Source organism: Microtus ochrogaster, linkage group LG2 (assembly GCF_000317375.1).
Source record: "Microtus ochrogaster isolate Prairie Vole_2 linkage group LG2, MicOch1.0, whole genome shotgun sequence".
Taxonomy (NCBI): domain Eukaryota; kingdom Metazoa; phylum Chordata; class Mammalia; order Rodentia; family Cricetidae; genus Microtus; species Microtus ochrogaster.
Genome location: NC_022028.1, coordinates 3,082,838 through 3,094,124, shown reverse-complemented (window position 1 = coordinate 3,094,124; position 11,287 = coordinate 3,082,838). Strand labels below are relative to the sequence as shown.

Below are 11,287 nucleotides of genomic sequence, written 5' to 3'. Positions count from 1 at the left end.
GAAAGAAAGGGAAGAAAGTAGTTGGTGCCTGAGGAATGACACCAGAAACTGTTCTTTGGCTTCCATATGCATGCTTGAGCACATAACACACACACACATATATGCACGCATGCGCACACGCACACAACTTATGAGTTGCAAGAGACTCCTCTAGACGCAGAATTGACAAGCTACAGGCTTCGAATCCAAGGCATCGGTCTGGGTTGTAGGGAGGAGGAGGTAGGAGGCCTTCCCAGCCCAGGCCTGGCTCCCCCTCCTTGTGACCATCTCTCCCACCTCACCTTGCTCAGGCCAGCTGTCTCTGACCGAGTTCATCGAAGGTGCCCGTCGCGACAAGTGGGTGATGAAGATGCTGCAGATGGACGTCAACCCTGGTGGCTGGATCACTCAGCAAAGGCGGAGAAGTGCCATGTTCTGAGGGCCTGGGGACCCTTCCAAACCTCCGGGGTCCCCCAGGTTTTCAAAGTATCAGGAGGCCCTTGGCCTAGTTGGCTCAGGCCCACTCTTGCTTGGTGTGGACTTCCTGATACCCGACTCGGTGTGGGAGAACAAGGGAGTGAGCCATGACTGCTGGGCTGGAGAAGCCCACGGGGTTCAGTCTATTCTCAAGATTTCCTAGCGTTGTAGGGGAACTCAATTACACTGCTCCTCAGCTGCTCCTGGAAGAGCTGGGCCTTAGCTGGGAGACGTGGGGCTCTCTCTAATCTTTAGGTGTTCTCAGTGGAAATGGGGCGGCTGGAGGGTGAGGTGAGGTGGGAGGCAAAGAGTTAGGTAGGGAGCAGTCAGAAGAGAGTAAAGAAGAAGGATCGTGACTGCCCCACTACCCGAGCAGACTCCTCCCCAGGATGTCCTCCCCAGGGCTGACAAGGGCAGATGGCAGCAGACAGTTACCTCTGTGATCCTCCGGCTCTTGGAGGTCTGCTGAGCTTAACAAAGGGTTTTCAGAAGGGTGCTACTCCCTAGTTCCTCCTCCTCACCCCATCTCCAGCGGGAGCCTGCCACCATTTCTAGCCATAAGCCCACATGCCTCCTTAAGGATGGAGACACCTTCTCTTCATCTCTGGGGAGAACCAGGCACCTATGCATTGGGGCTCCAGGCTGGACTTTACCTCCGACTGCTGTTGGACCCCTAACCTCCTGCAGGCTAACTAGGCAGTCCTAGATTATCATATAGACGTCAACCCCAATATAGAAGCTAGATTTCCTGGGACCTCCCTGGTTAGCCCTCCTGCCTTCCTCTGCCCTTCACATCAGTGCAGCTGGGGAAGGTACCTTGGGGGACAGGAAGTGGAACCAGGATCACTCTCAGACAGTGACCCCCTGGCAAGCCTGATGGGTTATTGGCTTTACCCTGAGTAGATGTGCTTTTATGTTAAAATAAAGTAAGCTAACTTACTGACCTTGAGGGAAGTTTCTTTGCTTGTTTGAGAAAGGCTCCACACTGTAGCTCAGTCTAGCCTGGAGCTCACTCTATAGCCCAGGCTAGCCAGAACTCCTGCCTCCAGCTCCAGAGTCCAAAGATTACAAGTATGAGCCAATAAGCCCAGGTTTTTGTTGTTGTTTTGTTCCTTGGGGAGGGATTATTTGTTTTCCTTTTGGGGGCAGTTGAGATAGTTTCGGAAGCCCCTGTTAGCTTGAGACCCATGCCAATCCCCTGCCTCAGTCCCTTGGGTACTGTATCACTGGTGTGCACCATAGTGCCCAGCTTGAACTTCAGGTGATTTTTTGTTTTGTTTATTCTTATTTCTGTTTTATGTGCACGGGTGCTTTGCCTGCATATGTCTGTGCACCATGTGTGTGCGTTGTCCACAGAGGCCAGAGAGGGTATCCAATCCCCGGGACTGGAGTTACAGATATGTGTGAGCTGCCATGTGGGTGCTAGGTCCTCGGCTAGAGCAACTAGCTCTTGCTGCTGAGCCGTCTCTCAGCCCCTTGAGGGTTTCCTATTTCCTAGGATGTTGCTATAAAGGTTCCTTTAGAAATCACTTAGATAAAAAACGGTCCATAGAAAACGTGAACAGCATCCCAGTTAGGAAAAGAGATTTGTTCCCCCAAATCATGGAGGTGGATGAGGCATGGCTGGAGGATGCCTCGTCTAACACTGGCAGACAGTAGATGCTCAATAATGTTCGTTCATCACTTGAAGCCAAACAAATAGGCTCCAGGGTCAGGACAAGGTGTGACTGCCTGAAGCTGCGTCAGCAGATGCCAGGATTCCCTCAGAGTCCAGGAGCTCCCTCAGAGCTCCCGCACCCAAAAGGAAGTGGCCTGGGAAATACAGCGGGGAAGATGTGCAAAATGATATGACGGGTCCAGAGAGGGGAATCCGATCAGAGAGATACTACCAGAAAGTACCAAGCAGGAAGGAGGGACCAAGGCCCTTTCCCTATGTGGGGCTCTCGTCTCCACGCTACTGCTCCCCCTGCTGGCACTATGCACCCAAAGAAAGAAGCAGAGCGTCTGAGTTCAGGAGATTCTATGTAATGCTAAGACAAGAACAAAACAATCACATCGGGCACCACACCGGGTCAACCCTCAGCATACAGAAGCCACAGAGTAAGGCTCAGCCTGCAACCTCCGCTACGGGGTCGCCAACGTCTTCCTCCTCCTGTTCACCATTCTGGAGTCTGCGCACAATGCCCGTCAAATCCAGGCTTCGGGTCAGCGTGTCCAGGAGCATCTGGTCCTTCTGGACGCCTTCCATGAACTCCTCTAGAGACAGTTCCCCTGGGATGGAGAAAAACGGATTCGCAGGATGAGGTCTCAGTAGTCCAGGGCTCAGAGCTAGATGCTTGCCAAGAGCAGGGACAGAGCCAGCTTTGGGGGCATTAGTCTAGAACCCAAGATATATTGCAGGGATCCCTAAAATCCAGTTCTGAGCCACAGCAAAGGTGGGTAGAGGAGGCGACCAGCAGAAGGTCCCCTTTCCTTCTCCTCTCTTTCCCCTGTTCAGGGATGCCGCCAACCCGCGGGGAACCCCTCCTCGGCCCCCTCACCATCCCCATTGATGTCGATCTTGGCAAACACGGTATCTGTGAACTCCTCGGCGCTCATGGATGAATCACTCCAGGGATTAATGGTTCGGATGGCCTGGGAGGACAGACAGAAGTGAGGGGATCTGTCTCCATGGTGGGGGCGGCAGCAGAGTGAACTCGTCAGAACTCAAGAATGGTTCAGGGTGGCCTCAGGCGCTTGGGAGACTGAGGCAGAATTGCCTCAAATTCGAGATCAATACGGCCTAGTAGTTGTGAACCAGTCTACACTACAATTTAAGATCCTGTCATTAAGGGAGCTGGAGAGATGGCTCAGTGGTTAAGAGTAGTGACTGCTCTTCCAGAGGACCCGGGTTCAATTCCCAGCTCACAATTATCTGAAGATCCAGTTGCAGGAGATCTGACACCTTCACACCAATGCACATAAAATAAAGTTAAATAAACCATAAAAAATATTTTTAAAAAAAGATCATGTCATTAAAAGCAAGGCTAGGAGGTACCGCGGTGGCAGAGCACATGACTTTAATTTCTGTGCTGGGGAGGCAGAGGTAGAGACAGGCAGACCTCTGTGAGTTCCAGGTTTGCCTGGTCTACATACTGAGACTCACAAAAAAACAAATGCTAAGGTGGCGGTAAAAGTGTGCTTGCTGCCCAGGTAAAAAGCCAGATGTGGTCACCGTGGGGCTGAGGGTGGGTGTGGAGCAAAAGGCCTGCTGGGGCCTAGCTCCAGTGAGAGACCCTGTCTCAAGAAGACAGAAGGACAGAGCAAGACACTTGACACCCTGCTCTAACGTCACACATATACACACCCACACACGTAAAGAGTGGAGGTTTAGCAATGCCTTAGTGCCAGTGAGGAAATTGAGGTCCAGATCATGCAGCTGATGAGAAAGCTGTCATCCCTCGGTCCCAAATCCCATCTCGTTTCTATCCTGGCGCTCTCAGCCCGGGCACCCGCCCTTGGCTACCCACGGTGCACCACTGGCCCAGCCCTCTGCACCTGGAGTTACCCGGATGATGGTGAGCAGCTCATCCCTGTCTATGCACCCGTTGCCGTCCACGTCGTAGAGCTTGAAATACCAGCGTAACTTCTGTTCCACCTTGCCCTTGAGGACCAGGCTGAGGGCGGCCACGTACTCCATGAAGTCAATGTAGCCATCCTGCCAGAGGGGAGAGGGGCAAGGCGGGGTAAGCACTCGAGGTCTCCGCCCACCCTACTCAGAGCCCCTCCAGCTTCTGTCAGAACCCCGCCCCAAGGCCTCTGCCCACCTCACATCCTTCCTCCTCACACCCCCACCCCACCCCGCATCCAAAAGCCTTCAGATGCTAAGTAGAAGGGAGCAGAAGCCAGCTCGTTGTACCACCAATATCTGTCCTTCTGGAGACTTCAGCATTGCCTGCCTCTCATCTTCCTCACAGGCTGTCAATCAAACCTGTCAGATCCACCCCCCTGCTTCCCTTTGATTCCCAAACAGGGACCCTTCTCAAGTCTAAGCTGGTGGGAGAAGCCAGAACAGGGCTGGAATCGTGATTCATTCGGGAGAGCTCTTGAGTTGCTGGCTTGGCTCTTTCCTCTTGGCTTCAAGCTCCACTGAGCCCTGTTGTGTGCTGAGAAAGATTGGGAGAACTCGGGGCTCAGCAAAACAGTCGCCCTGTCCTGCAGGAGTGCGGTGTTGGAGGTGTGGGTTTGCATCCTGCCTCTTGGCCATCTCGGAGTTTTAGGATGTGGAACAAAAGACTTCTATGGCTCTCACCTTCCTCTGTAGAAGAGAGGCAGTGGCTCCCACTGCCAGGGTTGCTTTGGATGAAACGAGGTCCTGTAGCTTGAGCAGCAAGCACAACAGAGCACAGGAAGTCAGCGTACGCTGTTTGTTGTTGCCTTTCTTTTTCTTTTTTGGTTTTATTTTGAGGCAGGGTTTCTCTGTGTAGCCCTGTCTGTCCTGGAACTCCTCTGTAGACCAGGCTGGCCTCGAACTCAGAGATCCGCCTGCCTCTGCCTCATGAGTGCTGGGATTAAAGGTGTACGCCACTACACCCAGCTCTGTTTGCTGTCTTTAAAAAGTTTATTTATTGGGCTGGAGAGATGGCTTAGCGTTTGAGAGCACTGACTACTCTTCCAGAGGATCCTGATTCAATTTCCAGCACCCACGTGGCAGCTCACAACTGTCTGTAACTCTAGGTCCTGGGGACCTGACACCCATGGCAAAACACCAAAGCACATAAAACAAAGACAGCCTGGTCTACAAGAGCTAGTACCAGGACAGGCGCCAAAGCTACAGAGAAACCCTGTCTCGAAAAACCAAAAAATAAAAAAATAAAACAAAGACAAGTAAATTTCTAAAGAGGTATTTATTTTTATTAGTGTGTCTGTGTCTGTGTAAGTGTTTTCTGTATGTGTAGGTGTCCTTGGAGGTCAGAAGAGGAGAGCGTAGCCCCTGGAGTAGCTGTGAGTACCCTGGTGTTGGCTCTGGGAACTAAACTCTGTCCTCTGAAAGAGCAGCACACATCAGTCACTGAGCCGCCTCTCCAGCATCTATTCTCGTGTGTGTGTGTGTGTGTTTGTGTGTGTGCGAGTACACAGGGGTCAGATCTGCTGGAGCTGGAGTTACAAGCCATGAGCTGCCCACATGGGACTGAGAAGTGAACTCGGGTCCTCTGGAAGAGCAGCAAGCGCTCTAAACCACTGAGCCATCTCTCCAGCCCAGGATTACTCCTCATATGACCAGTACAAAGTCCCTTCGGGGGCAGGGGAAAACGCCTGTGCCATCACAAGGCATCATCACCCCAACTCTGCAAAGGCGGGACAGAATGAGGTTCAGACAGTCTTTCAAGAAAAGGTGACACCTCCACTGAGTCTTGAAGGGGGTTGATCATGGAGGAACACGTGATTTTCATATGTAACATGAAGTTGCTGCCATACTGGGGATTGAACCTAGGGCCTCAAGCACTCAGGCATGCTACCACTCAGCTACATCCCCAGCTCAAGGAGCACAAGACCTGTTTGTAGGACAATCCTCCAGGGCCCCTGCCGCTCTGCTCCTGTCCTCTGCTCAACCCCAACATGTCAAGGAAGGGCGAGAACGGCAGTGCCTGCTCCTCCACTTCCAACCATAACTTGGGAACCGAGAGACCCAAGCAGGCAGATTGGAGCTGTAATGAAGGAGCCTATGGCAGGCAGAGCTGTTGGGGGGGGGAGGCCATCTGAATCAGTAATGGTATCGCTGTCATCAGATGCATGCAAGGGAATGCAGGAATACGGCACAGTTGAGGCAAGATGGTCTCTGAGATTCCCTGGTCTGTTTGGCTGGTTTGCTTCCCTAGCCCTTAGTCCTTTTCTCCCAGCACTTCCCACGGACTTCCGGTGCTGAGAATCTCCATTCCACAGTCACTCCTGGGAGTTGCCCATTTCTGTCCCAGCTCAAGCTGAAGTTGAAAGAGATGTAGCCACACAATTGAATGACAAGGTTTGGTCATTTAGAAGACCTTGAAACAGGGTCTTCTAAACTTTACACCAATGCTTAAGACACAGCCCGAAAGGACGAGCCGGACCTGTGTATGGTGCAGTGACTCTGCAGAGCCATGCCCTGGAGAGACTGGTGGGGGCAGGGCGCAGGCTTCTCCTTTGCCTCCCTGGTACCCAGAGGTCTTCCCACTGGAATAACTAACTTTTGAAAGAGTCGAGTGAGCCAGCGTTTCGCCCTGGAGTCAAGCAGCAGCCACTGTCATCTCGGTGCAGCCACGACAAGTGTTTGATAGTACTGAGGCTAGAAACCCAAGCCTTTAAAAAACAAAAAACAGTTTCTAAGCCTGGCTGGTCCCCATGTAGCCTGGATAACTTTGACCTTCTAATCTTCCTGCTTCCACCTCCTGGATACAAAGCTGACAGGTGGGCTCCATCACAGCCAGTCTATGTGCTGAACTGAGTCCCACGCCTTGAGCAAGCTGCACAAACAGTCTACCAGCCAAGATGCATCCACAAAACTCAGGGCCTTGAGCACACTAGGCAAGCGTTCCACCACTGAGCCATGGCCCAGCCCTGTAATTCTTAATGAGTCTAGTACGCTCTAATAAAACTTTATCTATAAAACTAGGCTCTTGGATAATGAAGTCTGGTGGCTCACACCTGTAACACCAGCACCCAGGCGCAGATAGAAGGGTCAGACACAGTTCAAGGCCAGCCTTGAACTACGCAGTGAGACTCTGTCACATAAACAAAAGCCAGGGCTGGGGGCGCAGCTCGGTTGGCAGAGTGCTGGCTGAGCATGCTTCAGGTTTGGGGTTGATTCCCAAACCAGGTGTATAAACCAGGTACAGGGGTACACAAAGGGGGGAGCACAAGTTCAAAGTCAGCTGGGCAGTGGTGGTGCATTTTTCTTAACCCAACACTCAGGAGGCAGAGGCAGGTGGATCTCTGTGAGTTCGAGGCCAGCCTGGTCTACAGAGTTTCAGGACAGCTAGGATTGTTACTGTCTCAAAAAACAAAAACAACAACAAAAACAAGTTCAAAGTTATCCTCAGCCATGGTAGTGACTTTGGGGCTAGCCTAGACTATGAGACCTTGTCCTCAGCTGTCATTTGAACACCTGTGCTTATCCTCTCTCTACTTTGAAAGTAAGTGGTCAGGAATGTGTCCCATCTCAAAGTCAGGCTATTAAAGTGCCCGGTGCTGATGCCAATGATCAAGGTCAAGAAAGTGTGGCCCACAGAGTAACTGAATAACTGGTGTGGAAAGGCACATTGGCTATTATCCAGATTCTGTGTGTGCGTGTGTGTGCATGCATGCATGTGTGTGTTTGTGTGCGTGTGTGTGTGTGCATGTGTGTGTGTGCATGTGTGCGTGTGTTCATGTGTGTATGTGTGTGAGAGAGAGAGTCTTGTTATACAGCCCAGGCTAGCCTCAGACTTGTGGTGATTCTCCTGCCTCAGCCAGATCAGTGCTGAAATTGCAAGCATGCACTGACATGCCTGACTGTGCTCTTCATTATAATAATTGAATTAAATTAATGTTTATTATAAAATCCCTATTGCCCGGTGGATGGTGGCACACACCTTTAATCCCAGCACTCGGGAGACAGAGGCAGGAGAATCTCTGTGAGTTCAAGGTCAGCCTGGTCTACAAGAGCAAGTTCCAGGACAGGCTCCAAAACTACAGAGAAACCCTGTTTTGAAAACTAAAATAAATAAAATCCATATTGGCCCAGAAAGCTCAGGATTCTCTTGTATTCACTTCCTCACATAACTAACCCTTACGCAGCACCTACCATGTTCCAGGCACCGCCCTAGAGCTGGAAACACACATATAAACGAGGCCAGTCCCTGTCCCCTCGAAACTCACCCCAGCAAGAAGAGTCCGACCAGGGGGCTCAGAATTAGTTAACATCTGGCACCAGAAAACAAGGAATCAAATGAGTGAAATTTTAAATTTATAAATATGAATTAGTAAATTAATAAAAATGTTTTTTGTACATGTGGGTAATTGCCTGCATGTATACCTTGCCCAAGAAGGCCAGAAGAGCGAGTTGGATCTGGAACAGGAGGACATTAGCACCATTTGGGTGCTGGGAATTGAACCCAAGTCCTTGGCAGGAGCTCATTACTGCTGAGCCAACTCTCCAGCCCAAAACTAAAACCTAAAAATGAAAGCTGCTCTGACTGGAAAACCATGGCCAGAAAAGGCAGAAATGGCAGACCCAATTTTCTTTTTTTTATATATATATTTATTTATTATGTATATAATATTCTGTCTGTGTGTATGCCTGAAGGCCAGACCCCATTACAGATGGTTGTGAGCCACCTTGTGGTTGCTGGGAATTGAACTCAGGATCTTTGGAAGAGCAGGCAATGCTTTTAACCTCTGAGCCATCTCTCCAGCTCCCCTCCCCCAATTTTCTTAATAAAGTTTAAACCAGGAAACCAGGGTGTGGGTTGGTGAGGCTTGGCTTGGAGGTGGGAGCCAGCAGGCTCTAGACCAGTGACTCTCAACCTGTGGGTCTCCATCCCTCAGAAAAACCTGTCTCGAAAATAGTTACATTCTGATTCATAACAGTAACAAAATTATGTTTGAGGTCAGCACATGAGGCGCTGTAATAAAGGGTCGCAGCTCAGGGAGGTGGGAACCACTGCTCTAGAGGACAAGGGTTGCAGCAGCACAAAACCCTAGGGGACGGTGTGTATGGTCATGAGGAGCCAGGTTGGGTAGAGACAAGAAACTGACTGACTTTTCTGTTGTTTGGGGGTCCTTGGGGGGGGGGCGGGAATGGTGTCTCATGCTTCCCAGGTGGACTGGTGACCATGTAGCTGAGAATATTTGGGGTTTGAGGGGGCGGGGATGGGGTCTCATGCATCCCAGTGGACTGGTAACTAACTGTGGAGCTGAGAATGATCGTGGACATTTTCTTGCCTCTACTTCCCACGTGCTGGGATTCAGCATGAGCCCTGAGCCCAGCTCCCAACTTTGAGGGGAAAGATTGAGTTCCAGATAACATGTGACAGAAACTAGAGAGACGACACACGTGTGACAAGGGGTAGGTGAATGTAGGGAGCCGGGTGGTGTGTGGCTTGACACGCTTTCTTAGCAGGCGGAGAGAAGATGTCTCAGTGTGTTTAAAGATCAGGTCTTGGGCCCCTCCCAACCTGGCCAGGAGGGACCACTGCTTCCCCTGGAGCACTCGGGGTGTCCACCCTGCTGACCCCTTCCCCTCAGCACCCTATCTCAGGCTCTGTGGTTCACCTCCCCCTCGGAAGAGCCCTCGGTCACCGGGACTCTGCCCTTGAGCTGGTCCTCAGCTCATAATCCGATTCGGCCTCTTAACTCACCTCTTAGTGAGTTTTAAATAACCGCAGGAGGATCTTGGTGTCCCCTAGAAACCCTGACCACAGTGGGCGTGTGACCCCACATCGCTGAGAGACCCCCTGTCCCGTGAGAGGCCATGGTAACCAACAGAGCACCAGGTGGGGAAGCAGGTCTGTGGGTTTGGGGACCTCCATCATTTTACCTGACTGTTGTGCAGAACTAGAAGCTAGACAGTTGAGCTCCAACAAATCTATCTCTGCCTCTCTCTCAACTCTGTCTCTCTCTTTGCCTTCCCCACATCCCAGGCAGGGTCCCACTATGTAGTCCTGACTGGTATCACAGAGACCAGCACGCCTCTGCCTCCGGAGTTCTGGGACTACAATGTGCACCAGCACACCTGGCTCCAATGGGAATCTTAACCAACTGTGCCCATCCTGGAAACAGATCCAGGCGGATGAGCTGGACCTAGGTCCAATCACGGCTCAAAGCTGTCCTTCCCTGTCCTTCTGGCATCTCCAGAAGTCTCACTCAGTGCATCTGGGTAGTTACCAGGGAAACACGCAACTTGCTCTCCACCTGAACCTTCAGGCCGCCATGGGGAAAGGTGAACTAGGGTCACTGGGAGTTGGGAGTTAGATATTTGGGTCCCAGTCTGTACCCAGTCCTAATACTCAGAATATCATGGAGACTCAGGTATGGTGTGCCTGCCCAGCCCAGCCCAGTTTAGCCTCTGCTGCAGCTCAGTGTCCTGCTCTCTCTCCTCTCCTCCCCTCCTTTCTCCTCTCTCCTCCCCTTCCCTCTCCTCTCCTCTCTTCTCCCCTCTTCTTCTCTCCCCTCCTCTTCCCCTCCTCTCCTCTCCTCTCCCCTCCCCTTCTCTCCTCTCTCTCTCTCTCTTTCTCTCTCCACCCCTTCTGACTTCACCCCTCACATCCAAGGAGCTGGAGGTCTCTGCATAAGCATCACACTCGCCCAGAACCAGCACCTTGGGGAGCTCAGTGGCAGGCAGCTCGGATGAGCTCACGCCTGTCTTGGAAGTCACTGAGGTAAATAGCAAGAGGTCAGAGAGCAGCCGTGCACTCCTCCTCTGACCTCTGCTTTCCCCTGTGAAGTGGGTCTTGTTACTGCTGCACCCGCAGGGCCTAAAGTGGAGACACTCAACATCTGCTGAATCAAACCTCTAATGTCGAGATCCACCTCCCAAACAAGCAAGATGCCGGAAAACCAACTGGCCCAGGCTCCCTGGTAGCTAACGCTGTGCACAGCAACGCACACTTGTAATTTTAGCAATCTGGAAGCCGAGGCAGGAGGATCACCATAGGCTGAAGGCCAGCCTTGGCTCCACAATAAGACTCAGCCTCACAAACGGTGAAAACCTGAAGTAATTGTTAGAATGGATGCTTTTCTCCTGTTCGCTCCTCCTCGCGCCCAGCTGTTCCCACTTCTGGAGGCTTCCCCCAAGAGTCACACCCCCAGCTGTTCCCACTTCTGGAGGCCTCCCCCA

At 51.7% G+C, this 11,287-nt stretch overlaps 2 protein-coding genes across 2 annotated transcripts in view; one reads left to right on the top strand and one right to left on the bottom strand.

The window, feature by feature from the left end:
* Window positions 1-418, top strand: part of Guca1b (guanylate cyclase activator 1B) — an 8,149-nt gene extending 7,731 nt beyond the window's left edge. The window contains exon 4 of the mRNA XM_005359715.1: window positions 291-418. Within this exon, the coding sequence (XP_005359772.1) occupies window positions 291-418 (128 nt within the window). The remainder of the gene's footprint in view (window positions 1-290) is intronic.
* Window positions 419-2,563: 2,145 nt separating this feature from the next.
* Window positions 2,564-11,287, bottom strand: part of Guca1a (guanylate cyclase activator 1A) — a 9,221-nt gene continuing 497 nt past the window's right edge. The window contains exons 2-4 of the mRNA XM_005359714.2: window positions 4,004-4,153; window positions 2,997-3,090; window positions 2,564-2,727 (exon numbers count right to left, since the gene is read on the bottom strand). Coding sequence (XP_005359771.1) covers window positions 2,564-2,727; window positions 2,997-3,090; window positions 4,004-4,153 — 408 coding nt within the window. The remainder of the gene's footprint in view (window positions 2,728-2,996; window positions 3,091-4,003; window positions 4,154-11,287) is intronic.